Source organism: Procambarus clarkii, chromosome 44 (assembly GCF_040958095.1).
Source record: "Procambarus clarkii isolate CNS0578487 chromosome 44, FALCON_Pclarkii_2.0, whole genome shotgun sequence".
In the NCBI taxonomy this organism is placed as follows: Eukaryota; Metazoa; Arthropoda; class Malacostraca; order Decapoda; family Cambaridae; genus Procambarus; species Procambarus clarkii.
The window spans coordinates 12,853,114-12,872,948 of record NC_091193.1 but is presented as its reverse complement, the minus strand read 5'-3'; the positions used below and the strand labels follow the sequence as shown (position 1 = coordinate 12,872,948).

The window sequence follows — 19,835 nt, the reverse complement described above, 5'->3', positions numbered from 1 at the left end:
CCGTACCAGAAAACCGGGGCAGCCGTGAAAACACTAAGGAAGGGAGCCCACTGGCAGACTCATACAACACGGCTGGAGGAACAGGCCCAAATGCCCCCGTCACTACCCCGGAAGGGGAATTCCCCGAGACTGCCCGAGTCTCAACACCACGAAACACCCCGCCCTGAACCTACAGACGGTAAGGAACCGGATGCAGGCAGGAAGGGTGAACCAGGGGAAAGACAAGGGGGCGTGGATGCAACCAACACCCCCAAGTCCCAAAACGAAATACAACGGGGCAGCCCCGGGGCTCCCGGGGAGGAAACCACGAGAACGTTGCCACCACCAAGGCTCAAGTGCAACGCCCCTGCTGCCCGCACCCGCTTTGTTAGCACAACTGGGTAACCGAGCCACAACGAGCAACCAAACTCGCAGGACACCGGGTCGAAGGTGTCACCGACCCCACAGGCAGCAGACGGAGGCAAAACAGAGAGTCACCCAGAGACAAAAGGTGAGAGCAACCCTCAAACTCGCTGGAAGCGAGGGGGGGGCTCTGGGGTCACATCCATCGGACCCGCGCGCCCCCAGGGGTTTCCCAGGGTCCCGAGCGTTTACTTTAAGAGGACTCGCGCTCAGGTAATCCCAGGCAGGGTACTGCTAACCGGCACCCAAGCTACCAAACAACTTTCTAAGAGCTGAACCCCCGGGACGTGTACACTCACGGGGACCTAGCAGGGGGTACCACCAGAAATACTCAGAACACAAGGGACACAAGGGGCAAGAACGAAGGCAGACCCCCCCACCAGGTATATAAACAAAAGAAAAAGAAAACCCCGCAAGAGGACAGCGTACCCAAGCGGAACAGAGCCGGCCGCTATGATTGGTAAAGACAAGCTGCACAGTACCCCGCGCCCCACCAGTGCAAACACCGCCCCTTACTCTAAGGCGAACAAGGGAGACAGAACACCCGAGCACACAAAGAGCGGCCGAAAACCAAGCGGTAAACGGCCAGGCAGGGGCAGGACCCAAGGAACTTGTGGAAGGTGGCCCCAAGCCCCAAGGGCAGTACTTACAGGGCACCTAGGGAAGGGAACCCTAGGCGCATGCAGCCCGAGTACTGAAGAATCACACCCGGCTCACGCACCACCTAGAAAACAGACACCACACTCTAGGTACAGTGCTGAAACAACCACTGGAGCCGGAGCACATAACCATTGCCTATAGCATCAGCCGAAGAACTGATGGGTGGATAGCCGGCGTGGGAGGTCTGGGGCTCCCCCTTCCCCCTCCCGGGGAGGGGGGAGCTGCGCAGACAGCGGCGCGGTGACGTATGACGTCATACTAGTTTCCGTGTTTTCTGTTGAAGAGTTCTATTCACTAGTTCGGCTTAGGTAGCAATTTTCACCAGAATAGGGGTTTGTTTTGGAATGCTTACCTTTCTGGATGCTTGACCCGGTCGATGGCAGACATAGAATGCTTCCAACCACACGGGGGTTTCTATAGGCCATTGCTCCCCTTGCCTCTCTGAGGGGGCCAGGTTCTGGCTCGTGGTCCCCGGTAGGCCCTAGAACTCCATACACATGACTGATGCCAAAGTCTGACATTAGCATATCAGCCGGTAAAGCTCCGGGGAGCCGACGGGGCTCCCCCCAGAAAAATTCTTATACAGTACTTTACAATGACAAAAATATTATGCAGAAAAATACAACATATTGTATTGTGCTAGTAGCTAGTAGATGTACAAGAATGTAAGAACTCTTGACTATATACAAAAATAAAATAAAAAACCAGCGTTGAATGCAATGAAATACCAATTTCTGGGTGAGCCCCAGCGGCTCCTTGGAGCTACTGGACTGATGTGTGATATATTAGTCTGGGGCTTCAGTCATTTGGAGTTCAACCTACTGGGGACCAGGACCATGAGCCAGAACCTGGCCCCCCTCTCAGAGAGGCAAAGGGAGCAATGGCCTATGGAAACTCCACATGTGGTTGGGGGTATGCCATGTCTGCCATCGACCAGGGTTAGTGCCCAGAAAGGTAGGCATAACAAAACAAATCCCACTTGGCAAGAAAAAAAACGACAGAAAACTGAACAGAGGCGCAGAACTCCCCCGAAAACATAAGGACACAATCAAACAAGCAAACATCTATTACCGCCGCTGTGCTGCTTGTCCGTGCAGCCCAGGCACAGTGAGGTGGAGAGGTTTGTTTGGGAGACTCACTTCGTAGTGAGGTGCAATATGGTGTTTACAATGCAGCAATGATTGTTTCATTGCCTTCAGATACTTAATTTTCTTCAAACAGATGCTTAATTTGTTGCATTTATGATGAAGTTTTCTTGATTTAAAATTCAAAACCAATTCTCAAGCTTCCCTTGACCTTGCAAAGGTCTCATGCATTTTCCTAAGACTAAGACACAGCCGAAATAGTGCTTAGCTCGGGTAGCTACTGAAGGGACATTTCCAAGGTATGTAAATATAAATGTATAAGAACTAGCCGTGTAAAAATTCCTCACCTGAATGTATGTTCAAGAACTAGACTTGTAAAATTCATCACATTGCCTAGAGGTATAAGAATGTGAAGAAAATAATATGCCTTTATTGTAAGTTAAAGATTACTTACCAAATAATCCTTTCCTATTTGGATTGACAGCACTGAGGTCATTGCATGGGGAACCTCCAATGAGCAGATCAATTGGACATATCTGAGTGATCTGAAATAACATATAAACTTATGAAATGGAAACAGGTGGTGAGAGGGAAAGAAAGAAGTGTCATGGGTAGATCCTAAAGATATGTAAGATATGTCTGAATATGAAAGTTTTTGTAGTAGTTATCATAACAAATCTACTGCCAGAAGCCATACCAATAGAACTTTAGTGGTATAGGCAACTAAATATGGTTTGATCATATTACTGCAATCAAGAAAGGCATCCTGATGCCAGCTATTTCAGGATCACAGTGTTGTAAGTTAAGTGAAAGCTTGGTGTATAATAGATGAAGTGTACGGATTACAGACAGGTGTAATGAACATACATTGGTTTAATGAGCATAGGTAGTACTCTAAGTATAGGCTGGTATAATCATAAGAACAAGAAAACCAGACAGATCACCCAAATGAAACACCAGATGGGACCACTCAAATACTTGCACCACTAAACTCATAACTCTGCAGGGAGGCCAAAATATAGCACCGCACACTGCTGTCATCATTTATAACACCGCAAATCGCTGCCATGATTTATAATCTTTTAAAAATTAACTATGAACCAACTTAACATGCAACACTGCCATCACCTTCACCTATGATGAAAATTCATAATTTTTACAGTGATTGGCAGTGAAGGATAGCGGTCATGGAAAAGTTATAGATATTAATTATTCTAGGTGGCGGGCACTTTGTCTAAACAATTACCTACTGTGACTTGTTCCAGAAATAGTCTAAACTTGCATAGGGAAGGGAAAAGGAGTACAGTGGAACCTCACTATTCATCGACATTCAAGAAATTCTCACCTCTTTTTTTATAATTAACCTTTACTGGTTGGAGGGAGCTAATTTAACATTTAATAATATCAGCCACAAACCAAAGGAAATGCCCAAAGGATATCTGGGCTTAGCAGACTATGAATGAATAGACAGGAGTGAATGGATACACAAGACGGATAGTTTATAATAATAAATGTATTTAATTCAATTGAATGTAGATCCTACACTGAATGGATACACAAGATGCATAGTTTATAATAATAAATGTATTTAATTCAATTGAATGTAGATCCTACACTATCTTTCCAAATAAGGCAATTAGAATTTTGGACACTTGTGATGCTAGAACATAAGGGACCAGTGCTCACTCAACATACAGCTATGATGTAATTTGTGGAAGAAACCAGACTGTCAGTCTCCGATCCCTGTGATGCCCATCAATGGACCCAGACACCTGTTTGTCTGAATCTGCAGCTCATACCATCTTTCAATCAACTTGTCCCTGGCTTTTATGTCAACAGATACCAACCCCTCCCCCTGTTACCGTTGGCTTATCAGAACTGATGTGGGTAACTTCTTGGAAAAAGGATAAATCCACCAACCTTTGGGAACTTAGAGATGGGGGGGGGGGGTTAACGTAACTCTACTTCACCTCCATGAAAGCGAGATATGTTATCTTTAGGTTATCTTGAGATGATTTCGGGGCTTTTAGTGTCCCCGCGGCCCGGTCCTCGACCAGGCCTCCACCCCCAGGAAACAGCCCGTGACAGCTGACTAACACCTAGGTACCTATTTACTGCTAGGTAACAGGGGCATTCAGGGTGAAAGAAACTTTGCCCATTTGTTTTCTGCCTCGTGCGGGAATCGAACCCGCGCCACAGAATTACGAGTCCTGCGCGCTATCCACCAGGCTACGAGGCCCCAAATGTGAGGTCTCCTTACATGGTTCAACTTGAGTCATCTCCACAACTGTTACAAAAACAATTCTCCCCAGTTTCCAATATAACTATTTACTAAACTAAGGCATCCAAAGCCGGAAAGACATGTAGCATCCCGGTCTCCAGAGAAATGAAGAAAATTATGGTGATATACATACTGTACCTCTTTATCAGTGAAATGCATGACATCACCAATGAAAGTAATTCTTGAGCCAAAGTTTAAACTTGTTACATTTTTTGCTGCTTCATCTACTTCAGAAGCATAGTATGCCTCCACTTCCAGGTCTAGCTTGTCCAATACATACAAGCCTATGAAGAACAAATTATTAATTATTGCACTTACTGTATGAATATATTTTAATGGACATAATCTGTATTAATGCATATAATCTATGTTTTATGTATTAAACCACACCTTAGGCCATGCTAGCCTAACATATGGTCTAATGCATATATAATCTGTGTTATATGCATTAAACCATGTTAGGCCATTAAGCCTAAATTAAATGGTTTTAGCTTTTAATGTCCTTTTATTCACCCATTTTTAGTTAGTCCTTAATTTGTTTGGAAACATATAAATTTATACAATATGTTCAAAAGTATGTGTACATATATTTGCTTACAAAGGGAAGACTATAAGCCTACATGGTACTTATGGCTATTATCAGCCAAAAAGCACTGGTTTTCAATTGTTTACAATAAATATATTTTATAATTCTTTTGACTGTTGTGTATTCAGAACGGTTTATGAATGTCAAAATGTTTGTGTGCATACAAACACTGGTCAGCTGTTTGGATACCTCAAACTGCCAAACATGGCAATTATCCAGAAACAGTACATGTACTGTACAGTGTACCCAAATAACTGCCATAATTGCCAACATAAAACATGTTTGTACAGTATTTGAAAATACAGTACAACATAATGCAGATTAATACTGATTAATCTTGTAATACATTATCTAGGATAACCACACAACACGCGAGAACAATCCATCTTATCAATTCACAGAAACTGTTGTAAGGAATGCCGAGTAAACTTCTATACTGTACTGTATATACCTCCCAGAAATCCCTGATATTTATGGTGCTAAATGCTGCGGTATATAATGAAAATGTTTCACTTTACGAATCTGTAATTGTCTTATCTCTTCAGTAATACAGTGTATGCAATTTGATCTGCTTGCCATGTTATGGTCCATCAGCTGTGCATCTGGTACCTGCATAATGTGACTTGTTTCCAATATAACCATTTAAAAAAAAAAAAGAGGACTTAACTGGGCAAACCTGTCTAGTTCTCCCCTACTCGCTCCCTATGCCTCAACAAAAATGCACACTGCTTACAACACTGCATAACAAGATTTTGTGCATGTACCTTAACATAATATATTTTACTTAATGTTATGAGCTTACCTCTTAAGTAAATTAGATGAGGAAAGAATTAAAATTCCCTCGAGACAAAAAGCTGCAAATGTTAAGCCACCTAAATATGGTAAGGCTTTCATTATATTTATACCCTGTAGTTAAACAAAGAAGCTTGTTTATGCAAAGTAAGATCTGCTTAAATATCATCATGCAAATTATTAATACTATGATGATGATATGTTCACCTTATTTTATTTGTAAACAAACTAATAAAATAATTGTATAAAATCTATTAGTAACTACAAATTTCTTAATTTTAATGGCAATTAATAATTAAAAAAATTCAAAGTCTAAATAATGCATGCACAGTTAAATTAGTATTTTGTTAGTAAAAATATCAGCTAGCATTAAAGGAAATATTGAACTACATGCTGAACCTGTCTAACAAACAAGTGTAAGAGGACGAACAAAAATACAATTACATGAGGTATACCTACTAACCAGTACCAATACCATCAAAAAGGGAGAGGACTCTTAGAGGCCTATTGGGAAAGGTTGATGCATCAGGTGTTTCATCATCATCAATAACCTCACTACTTGGCTCTGCTGTTTGAGATTCGGAGGCCAGCTATAAGGACGTTTTCAACATTAGTTGGCTTAATCTTATCAGAAAACCAGCATGCTGGAGACTCTTGATGCTATGCTATACAATGCTCGATTCTGCATAGTATAAATCCTATAAATTATATGTTATAGTGAGACCCCCCACTAGAACAAACTTCACTAAAGTAAAACCCCAAAAAGGAGCAAAAGAGGATGCTAGTTGAGTAAAAAATTAAGCAAAACAACAAAAATATTCATATCTACAGTATTACGATTTGTCAGTTTAACCTTCTGACATCCTGCAGCATGCACTCGGACATTTTGTTCCTTCACAGTAGTGAAGCTAGTAAAAAATTAACATTTTAATTTTTTATTTTTATTACTGTTCATTTAAAATAAAAAGAAATCTTTTCTTTCATCTAAACCATTCAAATTTTCCAAGTTCCTAGATCTTTGTCACTTTATGCAAAATTAGGCATTAGCCTATCAACCACTCAACTGACAATGAGAAGCCAATGACTAACAGAGGCAATAACAGTTCGAAAGGCTACATACACACTGTGCAAGAACAAGGGGGGCAGGATGGCCGAGACCTTGGTAACATTGGTCCCCATCTGGTGGCTGCCAGGCACAATACACTGTATGGTGTATTTATTCAACAGCAATGATCACTGCATGTTTCCTAAGAGGGAGGGGTGCTTAATTTTCTTCAAGCAGATAAGTTTTGGTTTTATTTCTACTTTGTGGTGGGTTTTTACTAATTTTAAAACTGTTCTCTGATCCCCTGGTTCCTCTGCTAGTCCTAGCGTCTGGTAAGCAACGAGAGGTCTCAAGAGGCCTTGTGTGCTGGGCTTTCATAGCATTTAATCAAAGTTTGATTTTATTGCATTAAAACTAAGATCATTAAATACCTCAGTCATTATTATACACAAAAATACCTGTACTGTGTATGCAGTACATCCACCCATAACAGTGTAGAAAAAATAAATGGCTCCTGGAGGGTCATGTGACTGTTCAAGAGTATGAAATCCTGCTTAGAATAAATCATGTTTGTTCCATACAGTTCACTGGAGCGAGGGCCCACTGTTTCAGGTACTGTACTGTATTATATTTTACGACCATATTTTCACTATTTCATAAAGATCCATTTGGTTTCCTTTATCTTTGGTAAAACAACTATAATATAAAAATGCAGGCATGATTTTTATTCTTTGCTCAATGAGATGCTCTGACAAATGAATCGAAACCTGTTGAGGTCTCAACAGGCAATGAAGCAATGGATGCCATAAACTATTACAACTTCAATTTGGATTCTCTGAAATGAAAAGTTTATACTAGAAATTGTTATTGTTAAGTGCATATTTCTTTACAAAATACATGTAATATAACTAGATGAATAATGAAAGAATGCTACAATGTATTCTAAATAGTGATACTGACAAATTATACATCAAATGCCTTAAAGTATTCTTGTTAATTTTAATTTCCCTTTACAAAGAGTTTTCATCAAATTTCATGACAATCTATGATCAGGCCAGCTCAAATAAATCAGACCAGCACTAAATTTCAAGCTAAAGCAAACATACAAAGTTTAGTTAACTAACAAATTTTTTGTTTAAGTTCTAACGAGTTACTAAAATAACAGAAAATGTAGCTAAGCAGTCAAGGACGAGCATCTTGCCCTAGAGCTGCTCTTAAAGTGGTTACTAGGGACTTTAGTGCCCAATACCAATAAGAAGCTATATGATTATACATAAGCACTGTATGCTTTTAAATCAATACAGAAAAAGGCACACTCTCAAGCTGTTGCAAAGAGCGATAAAATAAAAAATTACCACTAGGTAATACTGCCAAATTTATCGTACAAAAGTGTTGTAAATTTCATGTCAATATGATAAGGGGTTCTGAAGATACAAATGGGCATCAGGGAGATTCTTCTCAATTTAAATTATTAGGCTCCAATATATAATTGTGCATGTGGATATCATCTACATTTTTCCCAGCACTGTGTTCTTCACTACGATACAAATACTGTTTGATACAGGTTAACATACTGCACTAGTACATGTGCAGTTTTGTACTAGTTATGGAGGTTACAGAGGTACCTCGGTTTTCGTAGTTAATCCATTCCCAAAGACGGTATGAAAACCGAAAGGAATTTTCCCTTAAGAAATAATGTAAATTGAATTAATCTGTTCCACACCCCCAAATAAATTAACTAAAAACTACATTTTATACAGAATATTACTCTAGAATATTATTAAAAGCACAAAACAATGAAATTCTACACAAAGAATTCAAGCGCGATCATCACTAGGTGGGAGACACTGGTAAACTGAAGCGCCACACCCGCGGTGGACCCGTACCTGTATACAAGAACAGGGGCATACAAGAACCGAGGTTCCACTGTACTACAGAACAGAGTTGAACATGGCAACATTGTAATGAGTCCTGCATTAACAGTTCAACCTAGCTAACATACAGTCTGTACAAATAAAAGTGTTTCAGACATACTGAATTAGCAAGAACTCTGATGGCTGCCAAGCTAAAATATTTTATGAAATCTGGAATTTTTGTGTTGCCATATATATTGTAGTTCACTTAATGAAATCTCTGTTTGGTTAAGAATTTGGCTATTTACTAAGACCTACATTTAATACTACTTATTACTTAATATGTAGAAACTATAAAAGCTGTGCACTGTGAATACTACTTGTGCGGTCAACATAAAATTGAAAGGAATGACGTTTTATCATTTGTTAGTTAACCAAGACTTAAAATTGCAAGTTTGAGTACTACCTTTTCCTGCCACTCAGGTCTTGGTTTAAGAAGACCATGCGTATCTGGATGGTACGGCTCACACAAGAAGCAGTACCATGGATCGATCTCTTTGATGCGTTGTACTGCACTTGGTGACACAAGCAGCTCCACACAGCCAGTACAAAACTCTCTAATAAAAATATATATACCTTACCAGTAATTTATTTTTTAATAAAATTGATAAAAATCCTTGTACTAATCTATAATGTGTGTGATATCACAAACTGTTATAAACTTGGCACAGTCTCTGCTTTCATTAGCCCATTCCAATATACCAACTTATAATACAACCATGTTTCTGATAATACAAGGCCAAATACAAAGTTCACATTACCTCTCACACTCTGGTTCATCACAAAGCAGCATTTCACCAGGACTTCCACACACTGTACAGTATACCTGTTGAGTAAAAGTATATTATTGCACTGTTCAATTGAATATTTCAGTATGTAGATTGTAATCATAATTTCATTGACTTGTCTACAGTCACCATTAAAACATTTTGCAATCATAAGTTTCACTAACACAGTATGCACAAAATCTAAATGAATTTATATTGTCAAGGTACAGTATTTTCCTTACCTCATGGAGTTTAAAAGCTTTAAACTACATGTTAATTACTTTATTTGAAAACAACTTCCAGATTTAACTCTGGCTTTCAAGTGACTTATTAATTGATGCTACAGAGAAATATAAACATGTGAAAAACTATAGCTGGAAATGGCAGAAAATACAATGGGAATGGGAAAGCATTAGAGAAGCCATTTATTTATAAGCAATACATTACATAACAAAACAGTGCTTAAAAACTATACTTACATTTATGTCATCACCATTTGCCTTGACATTGTCTTCAACCACTTCCTGTCAAAAGTAGAGAAATGCATTTAAGTGATATCTTAAGTTTGGATGAACTGGATATATACTGATACAAATTAACAAAACCCCCTTTTTGAGTAGCTCCTTGGTCGCTCCCTGATCAATCAATAATTCCATTACCTGCAGTTTACCTGGAGAGGGTTCTGGGAGTTCTTCTCCCCAAGCCCAGCCTGGGGGTCAGGCTCAACTTATAGTAAAAATAACCCTATTTAAACTACTATATCCAAGCATCGAGACCTCGCCATTAAAAAGACACAACTGCTTTGGAAAAGGGTCTGTGCAGTGACAAAAATCATCTCAGAATTAATACCAGGAAAGATTGAGGATATCACTGTAATAACCATGACCACTCCCCCAGAGCTCACACCCAGGGAAGCTTTCTCCAAGAGGTCAGCCTAGATGACCTCTGGATCGTCTTGCAAAGTTAATTAAAATATTCCTGGGCTAGTCTTAGTCAACAAGTTTCAAGTAGGTGATATTTCATGATAATCTTGTGAAACATTGTAATGGAATTAGACTCCCATATTCTTATATGTAAACACCCAGGGATCTACCCCTTTCTGCCAGGTCAGAGGTCAACCACCTACAGAGGGAGTGTTGGCTGTGTAAACATTCAGGTGAGGAAAACGTTCCTTCCCTCTTGCACCCCCCCCCCACCCCATAATTAATAATTCCCATCCTTGAAGAGGTGTATGGTGGCTGTCAAACATCTTGATGGCAAATTCTCGAGTGTTTGTGCACGTGTGGGCAGACCTCTTACACCTCAGTGTAGGTTAGCAACAGCAAATCTCACCCCCCCCTCCCCTTTTCTCCAGCTGATAGGGGATGTGGCAGTTTTGGAGGCATGTATATATATGCCCCTGTAGGAGAGTTAGACACAGAGAGAGTGCTGGATCACGGAGGAAGAGAGGGGGGCCTCGGGAGACAGACTGAATTCATCCAGGTCGTAGAGCAAGGACCCAGAAGGTAATGTGTGTTATCTTTGAATTGTCCATATAAGATTTCTAAACATTTGCCAGTGATAGAGTAGAGACTTATAGTTGAAGAATATCATATTTTGTTCTCAAACTCATGTTAAACTTTCCATCTGTGTCAATTAAACGGAACCTTTCAAACTCCTATGTAGGTAGTTTTGTCAACAACCGGCTCATAATTAATGACAGTTAAAAGAAAGGACTCTCAAAGTCAAGCAACATTTCTTGCCTCATTGTTTGATATAGCTGATGGTCAGGCAGGGTTGTGGCAGCGTAGTTAATTAATTTGTTCCCTGTGTAGCATTTCCTTGGAAGGGTACCTTTGGGTTCCGGGTGTAACCATCAATCGGAAACCCTATGTCAGTTCATATTACGTTAAATATAAATAACCAGTGTTCAATAACTAGTACCCTCAAGGCTTTACCTTTATAAATTTTTATAAAGTGTTACCAAGTGCAACTAGTAGGAAGTGTTATTCAGTATATATCAGCCTTAATCAGTATAGTCTAGTGTACAATATACTAGTGTTACATCATGACTAACACTACAAACCAGTCATGACAGGGCTAATACCATCGAGAACTTTAAAATACTGAACAAAATTAGAAGACATTAATCCAGACATCATCTTTAAAAGGTTTAATGTAACAAACACATAAGGCATCACCTTCAAGCTCAATATGCCACAGAAGATTTTTTGCTTACCCATGTAAACAATAAATGATAAGGTAGTTCTCTAGCTTGTGGGGCTATTGACTATTGACTTCATCTAGCATGAGAACTTCTACAGGATTGCAGAATTTTCACACTGTTCAATAGGCTTCCAGCCCTCACTTGCATCTGAATACTAGGCCAACCAGCCTTGTCACCAGCTACACCACACAATGGTGTTCCCATGATAGCATGTGCATCTAATTTGTTACCACAGTAGTCTGCCATCACTGTAGCCTGCACTGAAGAATTCTTCAGTTCTTCATGTGAACTCTGTGATGAATTCACATAATTGAGTCATGGAGTTTAAGTGTTCCCCTTCAGTTGGCACCAGAAACAGGCCATACCAGCTCACAAGAGAACCCTTCCAAGTGACTTTTATTGGTTTCTTAAAGTCATGTGATGACAATGACTGAATATAAAGTAAATAGTAAATAAGAACTGTAGTGATTAAAAGAAGGTGCCAAGTTGGGAAGACTATTTAGCACTGTCAGTCAATGGATATTTAAAAGTGTTAAATATCCCTAAGGATGCCAATACACGAATTAAAAGACAAACAGATTGACATCAAAGTATCAGATTTACCAAGAATCGAGGGACCAGTGACCCGGAAAGATATTCCTTGCAGGAGAAGGTGGTGGTGAGAGAGAACAGGGTCCTCCTGAGAGGTAGTAGTCAAAACATGGCCCAAGGTAATGAAGACAGTAATGATTACAATGGTCCTGTACAGAGGACATCAGTTTCAACATAAAAGCTCTGGGTGGAGGACAAATGAAAGATACCAGGTGACAGAACATTAGGGTCAAGAGCCAACAATATCTTTTGCAGAAGTAGCCAAAGAGGGGCAGAGGCAAGGCTGATAATAAAAACAAGTGGTGGAGTCTATCAGATGAAAGCAGGCAGTGACCTGGAACAATAGGAAGGAAGCAACCTATTATTATAAACAACCTGACAAGACCAGAAGGACTCACACACAGAAGATAAAAAATTCAGACCAGGAGGAGTTAAAAGTTAAAAGGGATCCTAGACAAAGTGTAAGCAAGTAGGGCAACCCAAGAAATAGGGAAAAAAAATTCAGGATACAGAGGGGTCCAACAGGGATGACAAAGATCAGTAAAGATTACCTTCCAAAGAAGTAAAGTACAGTATATACTGGTAGAGAAGATTAAGGGATGTGGAAGATACAGTTGGGTGTTCATTGATTGGGACACGAGTAAGGAAGAGAGGAAAAGCGAAGAGAAATAGAAAGAGGGACAGGAAATAGAGTTAGGAGGGAACAAGAAGCAAGACCAGGGGCAGGACGATAATCAGGCACAGCAAGAAATCGGGCCTAATCACACCCAGAGATTGAACCCGGGATCCTCGATTGTGATCCGAGAACGTAGCCACTGTACTACCAACACTATCTTATAAAAATAATAATAATAAAAATAAATAAATAAAAAATTCACAAAACTATTACAATATCATAATGTTTCCCAGGAAAGCTAGAAAAAACTTCGAGGTATCTCATTTTGGGTTATTTAGCTTAGCATGGAAGATTCCATTAAAAATTTAATGATTTCCTTACCTGGCAGTCTTTGCAAGTGCCTCCTTCAAAACATGGATGTGGAGACACTATTTCACAATCAATGCTGTCACAAGCTATACAGAGTGTCTCAATATTGTGTTTCCCATCCCTGGCTGCCTTCAAAAGAGATGCTGAAATATTTTAATTACAGTATATTAAAAGTATGTCTTCCCCCTCTTTTTTTTTCCATTTAATTATGACTCTAGGGTTATTGTTCTTCAGACTCAGGGTGTGATCCACTACTGGGTCATGTGAGATAAAGTCAAGATAGTGTTACGATAACAAGATGAAACTTATTAGTGCATGAAAATAATAAAAATTAAAATAATGAAGATAAAAAAAATTCTATTGATTAAATTGTATATACAGAAAGGTAATACTGTATATCCAATACAAGAAACCTAGCTTAACAAATAATTATACTACAAATATTTCCTTTAATTTATCATTTATATAATGCAATAAATATTTACTCATATGATTACAAACAAAAACAGCCACTTTCTAAGGGCAGACCATTATGGCTCCCTGAAGCTGGCACATTATCCCCGATAGTGTACCAACTACTAAGTCACATCAGCCGCGAAGTTCTATATGGGCCTACTGGGGACCAAGAACCAGAACCTAGTCCCCTCACAGAGGCACAGGGAGCAGTGGCCTTTATTTATTAGGCCACTACCAGGAAAGGCACCCAGAATGTCAGCGAAACAAAACCAGACCATAGCTGGCTTTAGAAAAGATCAAGCCTTGAGAACCACAAAAAGAGCTCCCTCAACAATGTAAACAAACAGTTGAAAAGTTTTGAACTAGTGCCAGCTCGTTCACCCACACCTCCCCTACTTGTTTGGGGAGGGGAGGGGGGGGGGGAAACAGGAAGTAGTTTGCAGTCAGCCAGCAACACCACTCTCAGTTCTATGCTGATGTGTGTAGTGTGTGAATAGTTGCCTTTCTGCTGCTTAGGCTCTGGTTATTTGATTTTGAACTGGGTGGTCTCTTGCCTTGTAGGCATTCCTCTGTGCAGTGTTGCACGAGTCTAGACATCACAGTACTTGGAGCTGCATGGGCACAGTGTTCTCTTCTCTAGGTGCTCCCTAGTGCTGCCCTTGCATTTCAGGGTTATCTTCCCTGGGGTGTTCAAGAGTCCCCTCCAAGGGAGCAACTCCCAAATACCCTGACCACCTTAGGCTCCTCCTTTGTGGGTTGAGGATAAGTCAGGTGTCTTTAAATTTCTTGACTTTACTCAGGCCAGGAGTGGAAGTGAGGGGGAGCACTGTGTATTTGCATGCTCCACTGTAGCACACTGGGGTAGATCTTTCCAGCAGCCAGAGCCAAGCTGTGTTGGCTAACTATGTCATTTCTATACCTTTATTGAGGAATGCATATTTAAAAAAAAAAAAAAAAAACGTTGAATGTATTTAAATGCCATTTTCTGGGTGAGACCCGAAGGCTCCCCGGAGCTTACTAGGCTGATATGCTAATGTCGGACTTTGGTCGTCCCAGGTCATCCTCAGAGTTATTAGGGCTAGCCAGCCTGTGGTCTATCTCCGTGCCCATGACGTTCGTAAGTACACTGCTCTTGCTGCCGTCTTTGGTAACATGTCATGGGCTGACATTCGGGCACGAGGTTTTTGGCAGTCGAAAAGGGTCCTGGCTGCTCGTTACCTTGTGAATGTCCCTAGGCCTAGTCGGGCCTGTGTCGCTTTGCAGCCAGTTGTCTCGACTTCGAGTTGAGGAGTGAGCAGCAATCGCCTCCCTGGTAAGTCCTTATGTTTTTTTCCTCTGTGGGTAGTTAGCTCCGGGCAGCCGAAGGGACTCCCCCCCCCAAAAAAAACAGCGTTGAATGTAATGAAACGCCATTTTCAGTATTTTAGCTCATTCCCCTTTGTTAGCTCTTGGGTTTAACCGGTTTAGCACCACCATGTCTGGGCTTTCCATAGCAGTCAACCTATGGACCCTGGAAAACCCCGTTGGGGCTCGGTGGACCAATGGAAGCGTCTTCCAAGTTTCAGCTCTTCTCGTGCAAGTTTGAGGGTTGCTATGTGCCCTTGTCTCAGGGTGACAGTCACCCGTTTTGACTTCGTCATGATGCCTGTTGGGTCAACGACATCTTTGACCCAGAGTCTTGCGAGATGTGCTCTCTACTCGCACAATGAATACAATGCACCAGCATTGTATTCTATTTTAATTCACAGCCTAGCTTTTTTTCCATTTGTCAGAGGAAAACTATTCAACTCTTATTCACGAAAGCATGATGCACAGAACAGACTTGTGTTAATAAACCTTAAAATTTTACAGTAAAATGCATTCTGAGGAAATTTAGAAAGGAAGGAAGATATCCAGTAATTACTTTTAAAGGCTTCGTACATACTGACATAAAAAAACACACCTTTGGGTTTCCAGTTCTGTCGTTCATCAGCACTTGATGAATCCGAATTAACTGATGAAGATGATGAGGTAGGAAAAAACGAGTCGTGTGAAGAGGAGGTAGATGCCGATTTCCTCGACTGCATCCTTTTAATACGCCTCAGACAATGCATTATTTTTGAAGACAAACATAATACTGAAAAAAAAATAAAAAAAATAAATGCCAACAAAACTGATTAAGAATGGAACACACATTAATCAGGTATGTTCTGATCATAGCAAATCAAAAAGAGATCTCCAATCATCATCTCAGGATATAAAAAAGTGGTAAAAAGGATATGGGGCTCAATGATTAGAGGATGCTGTAATGAATAATGGTGGTGGTGATAGTACGGGAAGTGATGATGGGATAGGTGGTGATGGTATTGTTAGTGCTCCAAGTAACAACCTTTTAGATAAAATTATCTCAAGACAACCCTAGATCCAAGCTGCCCTTTGAGACCAGAATGCTTGAAAGTGACTACAGGTAAATACAGATGTTAAATATAAAACCAGCATTAAATGTAATGAAACGCCATTTTCTGGGCGAGACCCGGAGGCTTCCCGGAGCTTTCCAGGCTGATACGGATATATCAGACTTTGGCATCAGTCAATGTGAATGGAATTCTAGGCCTATCAGAGACCACGAGCCAGAACCTGGCCCCCTCAGAGAGGCACGAGCAGCAATGACCTATAGAAATGCACATGTAGATATGGAGCATTCTATGTCTGTCATTGACTGGGTCAGACACAGAAAGGTAAGCATCCCAAAACAGACCCCATTTTGGTTGAAACTACTACTGAAAGTCAAACGAGTGGACAGAACTCCTCAAATGAAAACGAGCAAACGAGCATGACGTCATTACGTCGCAGTGCCACTTGTCTGCGAAGCCCCACCCCCCCTCCCCAGGAGGGGGAGGAGGCTTCGCAATTTGCTGGGTCCTTCGGTGCCATGGGTTGTCTTGTTTTCGATTCGAGTTGCGCATGGCGAACACTTCCCTGGTGCATCCCTCTTTTCCTTATCTTTGGTGAAGTAGCTCCGGGAAGCCGAAGGGACTCCCCCCCAGAAAACCAGTGTTGAATGTAATGAAAAGCCATTTTCTGGGCGAGACCCAGAGGCTTCCCTGCAATCCTCCCTCCTTCCGATTGCCGGTTTTTCGCGTGTGTTGATATCCAGCCTCAGAACTGCAAGGTGGATCGCCGGCGTGAGGGTCTAATGCGCAGCGAAGTAATGACGTCATGCCCGTTTGCTCGTTTTCATTTGGGGAGTTCTGTCCACTCGTTTGACTTTCAGTAGTAGTTTCAACCACAATATGGGTTTGTTTTGGGATGCTTTTCTTTCTGGGTGCCTGACACGGTCGATGGCAAAAACATGTGCATTTCTATAGGCCACTGCTCCTCGTGCCTCTCTGAGGGTGCCAGGTTCTGGCTCATAGTCCCCAGTAGGCTTAGACATTAACATTGACTGATGTCACAGTCTAATATATCTATATCAGCCTGGATAACTCCGGGAAGCCGAAGGGGCTCCCCCAGAAAAAGTATTGATCCCTAAAGGGTGACTTGTGACTTGAATTAGACTCACAACTGTCAACCCATTTTTCTTAAAAATTACAATTTACAAAGATATTTTCCATGATGCAGAGGGAAAAGGTCAACAAGAACCTGACAAGTGATAAAAATCCTTGGCGGAACATATTAGCTCTGAATTGGGGAGTATTCAAGGTAATGGTTCAGAAAGGAATCTTACTGTGTTAAAAACACATAGTTTTGCATAAAAAGCAGGGAAATCACAAGCATCCAATTTAATATGTTCACAAATCTTTAAGCAATTAAGGAGTTCTGCCTCCTTACTAAAAACATTTATATTGAGCTCACCTATGTTTTGTTCAAAATTTATTGCCTCGGGAAAGCCATTATGAGCCCATTTCATCAGCGATTGTTTTGAATCTACGTCTTCCAATCCAGACTGCTGTCTATATTCCTGAAACAAAAAATACAAATGCTTAAGCTGGTTATTAAACAAAATATTGTGATTAATAATCAATTTATCTGGTGCAGTATCAATGAGGATGTTGAGGCACCATATAAATATTATTACAATTTCGGCTAGGTTTACCTTTTATGCTCGATTTCCTAACAGGATGAAAAAACAGCCGGGAAACAGACCTTTCAGTCCAAAAAGACCACATGGCTCATCCCTAAGAAAAGAAACACTTAGTCCGTCTTAATTCAATCAAAAGTAGGGCTGATAAATTCAATTCAATTGTGCTCTGGGTTGTCAGAAGGCATTAACAACCCTATGCACCATAGAAGCAAAAGGAGAAAAGGGGGGGATTACAAAGAAAATATATTCTACACAATTTCTAATCTATACTACTCAAAAAACTAATTAAGGTGGCCTATTTTACACGAGCATTGTCAGCACTTGCATGGTATCTGATAACATGGCTTTGCAAATACCTAATGTTCAATTTTTATAAAAATTCAAGATTGAAATAAAATTAAGAATTTTGTCATTACTCGGGGCTAAGGGCCCAACAGAATGGATTATTAAAAGTTGTTCTAGTGCAATCAAAATTTATTGACATTTTATATGTAAAAAGGGGTGCAATTGGTCCAAGTTTCAGCATTGCAGCCTATATAGAGAGGGAGAAAAAAAAAAAAGTATTTGAGACAATTTTTCAACATTTTTCAAAGAACTCGAACAAACACAAGTGTCAACCGAAATCATTTCTATGACACTCAGTTATCACATTACCATAAAATAAAGATTTTGTAGGAAGATTTCTATCCCAAATGTATTTAGTGCAATAATACAAATTTTCAAAGTTCCCCAAAAAATTATGCAACAAAATGTTTATAAATATTTATAAAATCAATAAATGGACTTAGGAAAACAAAAATCCCCCAGTTTTTAGAGGCATAAACTCTACATATAATGTGCAAGTTTCATGTAAATTTAATAATAAATGAAGAGTTTGAACTCCCATGTAGTTGTTAATTATTTACCTGTACAAAGGTCAAAGTTCAGCCACCTGTGGCTGAGGTTGACGTCGACTTATTAATTTTTTAATAAAACTAATTATAATTTTTTTTAATACAGTATATGCTATTGTGATAGCTGGGAGTCATAGTTGGATTTCAGTTGACACTTGTGTTTGATAATTGTTTTTGACCATTTTGGAAAATTGTTGACACATAATTCAATATTTTTTTCACTCTTCCTATTTATGCTACGATGCTGAGACTTGGACCAGATGAAACCCTTTTCATATATGTCAAAAAAGTTTGATTGAAATCAAACCATTTTGAAAAACGTTCAAAATGTTCCTAATGCCCCCTTAAGTGTGGATTTTCAGATGGTCCAAGTATACAGTATCTCTCTTGTACTCTCTGCTGTATAACAGCTTTTTACACATGCCATATGACTTGCATCTTAAAAAGTTTGGGGTTTATATTAAATACCACTGTACCTCCCACGCATTCTGCACTTTATTATGTACTGCATTTGAGTACTCATTTGACTGCCCTAAGGTAAAATGCCATTATTATTTGACAAGTCCCCTGAAGCGACCAGCCCCAAAGAGCCAAGGGCTGCATCGAACCCCCCCCCCCCTCGGTTCAGGCCATTGGGGCGCAGTCCGAATGGAACCAGATTTGTCGATCCGCAAGCGACACGAACCCTCTGAAGCGACATCTACACCGCCGTGAACTCCCCGCACCGTGCTGCGCGCCCAATGTAAGGACAAACCCTCACTGCCACTGGCTGGCCTGGTGAGCACTGGTCACAAAACCCCAGCCAAGACACAACGCATCCGTGGACATATTGAACGAGGGCATGGGGAGGCACCACGGCACTGAACCCCGAAAAACCAGAAGAGGACAGCCAGACGTAGCAGCCGACACAAGAACCTAAGAGGTTGAACCCAACGATTGTGAGAGCAATAGAAGGGATGTCCCCAAAGGAACCAGAACTGCCGCAGAAGCCAGACCCAACCCGGCAGGTAAACTAGCATGGCGAAGTTACTCCTGCACAGCTGCTTGAGTAACCAAGAAGTGACCTGGGAGCCCCCCAGAAATGGCTGAACGCGGGACTGCAGCTGCAGC

At 40.5% G+C, this 19,835-nt stretch overlaps 1 protein-coding gene across 11 annotated transcripts in view; it reads right to left on the bottom strand.

Annotated features, from left to right (window-relative positions):
* Positions 1–19,835, bottom strand: part of LOC123745276 (serine-rich adhesin for platelets) — a 50,737-nt gene that overhangs the window by 18,043 nt on the left and 12,859 nt on the right. For 10 of the 11 annotated variants that reach the window (XM_045725640.2, XM_045725633.2, XM_045725637.2 and 7 more), the window contains 9 exons: positions 17,604–17,709; positions 15,712–15,885; positions 13,326–13,456; positions 10,011–10,055; positions 9,526–9,590; positions 9,171–9,321; positions 6,270–6,396; positions 4,567–4,712; positions 2,602–2,692 (listed from right to left, as the gene is read on the bottom strand). In XM_045725640.2, coding sequence (XP_045581596.2) covers positions 2,602–2,692; positions 4,567–4,712; positions 6,270–6,396; positions 9,171–9,321; positions 9,526–9,590; positions 10,011–10,055; positions 13,326–13,456; positions 15,712–15,885; positions 17,604–17,709 — 1,036 coding nt within the window. Of the gene's footprint in view, positions 1–2,601; positions 2,693–4,566; positions 4,713–6,269; positions 6,397–9,170; positions 9,322–9,525; positions 9,591–10,010; positions 10,056–13,325; positions 13,457–15,711; positions 15,886–17,603; positions 17,710–17,844; positions 17,929–19,835 lie in introns of those variants that run through there. The other variant, XM_045725641.2, reaches the window with a different exon arrangement.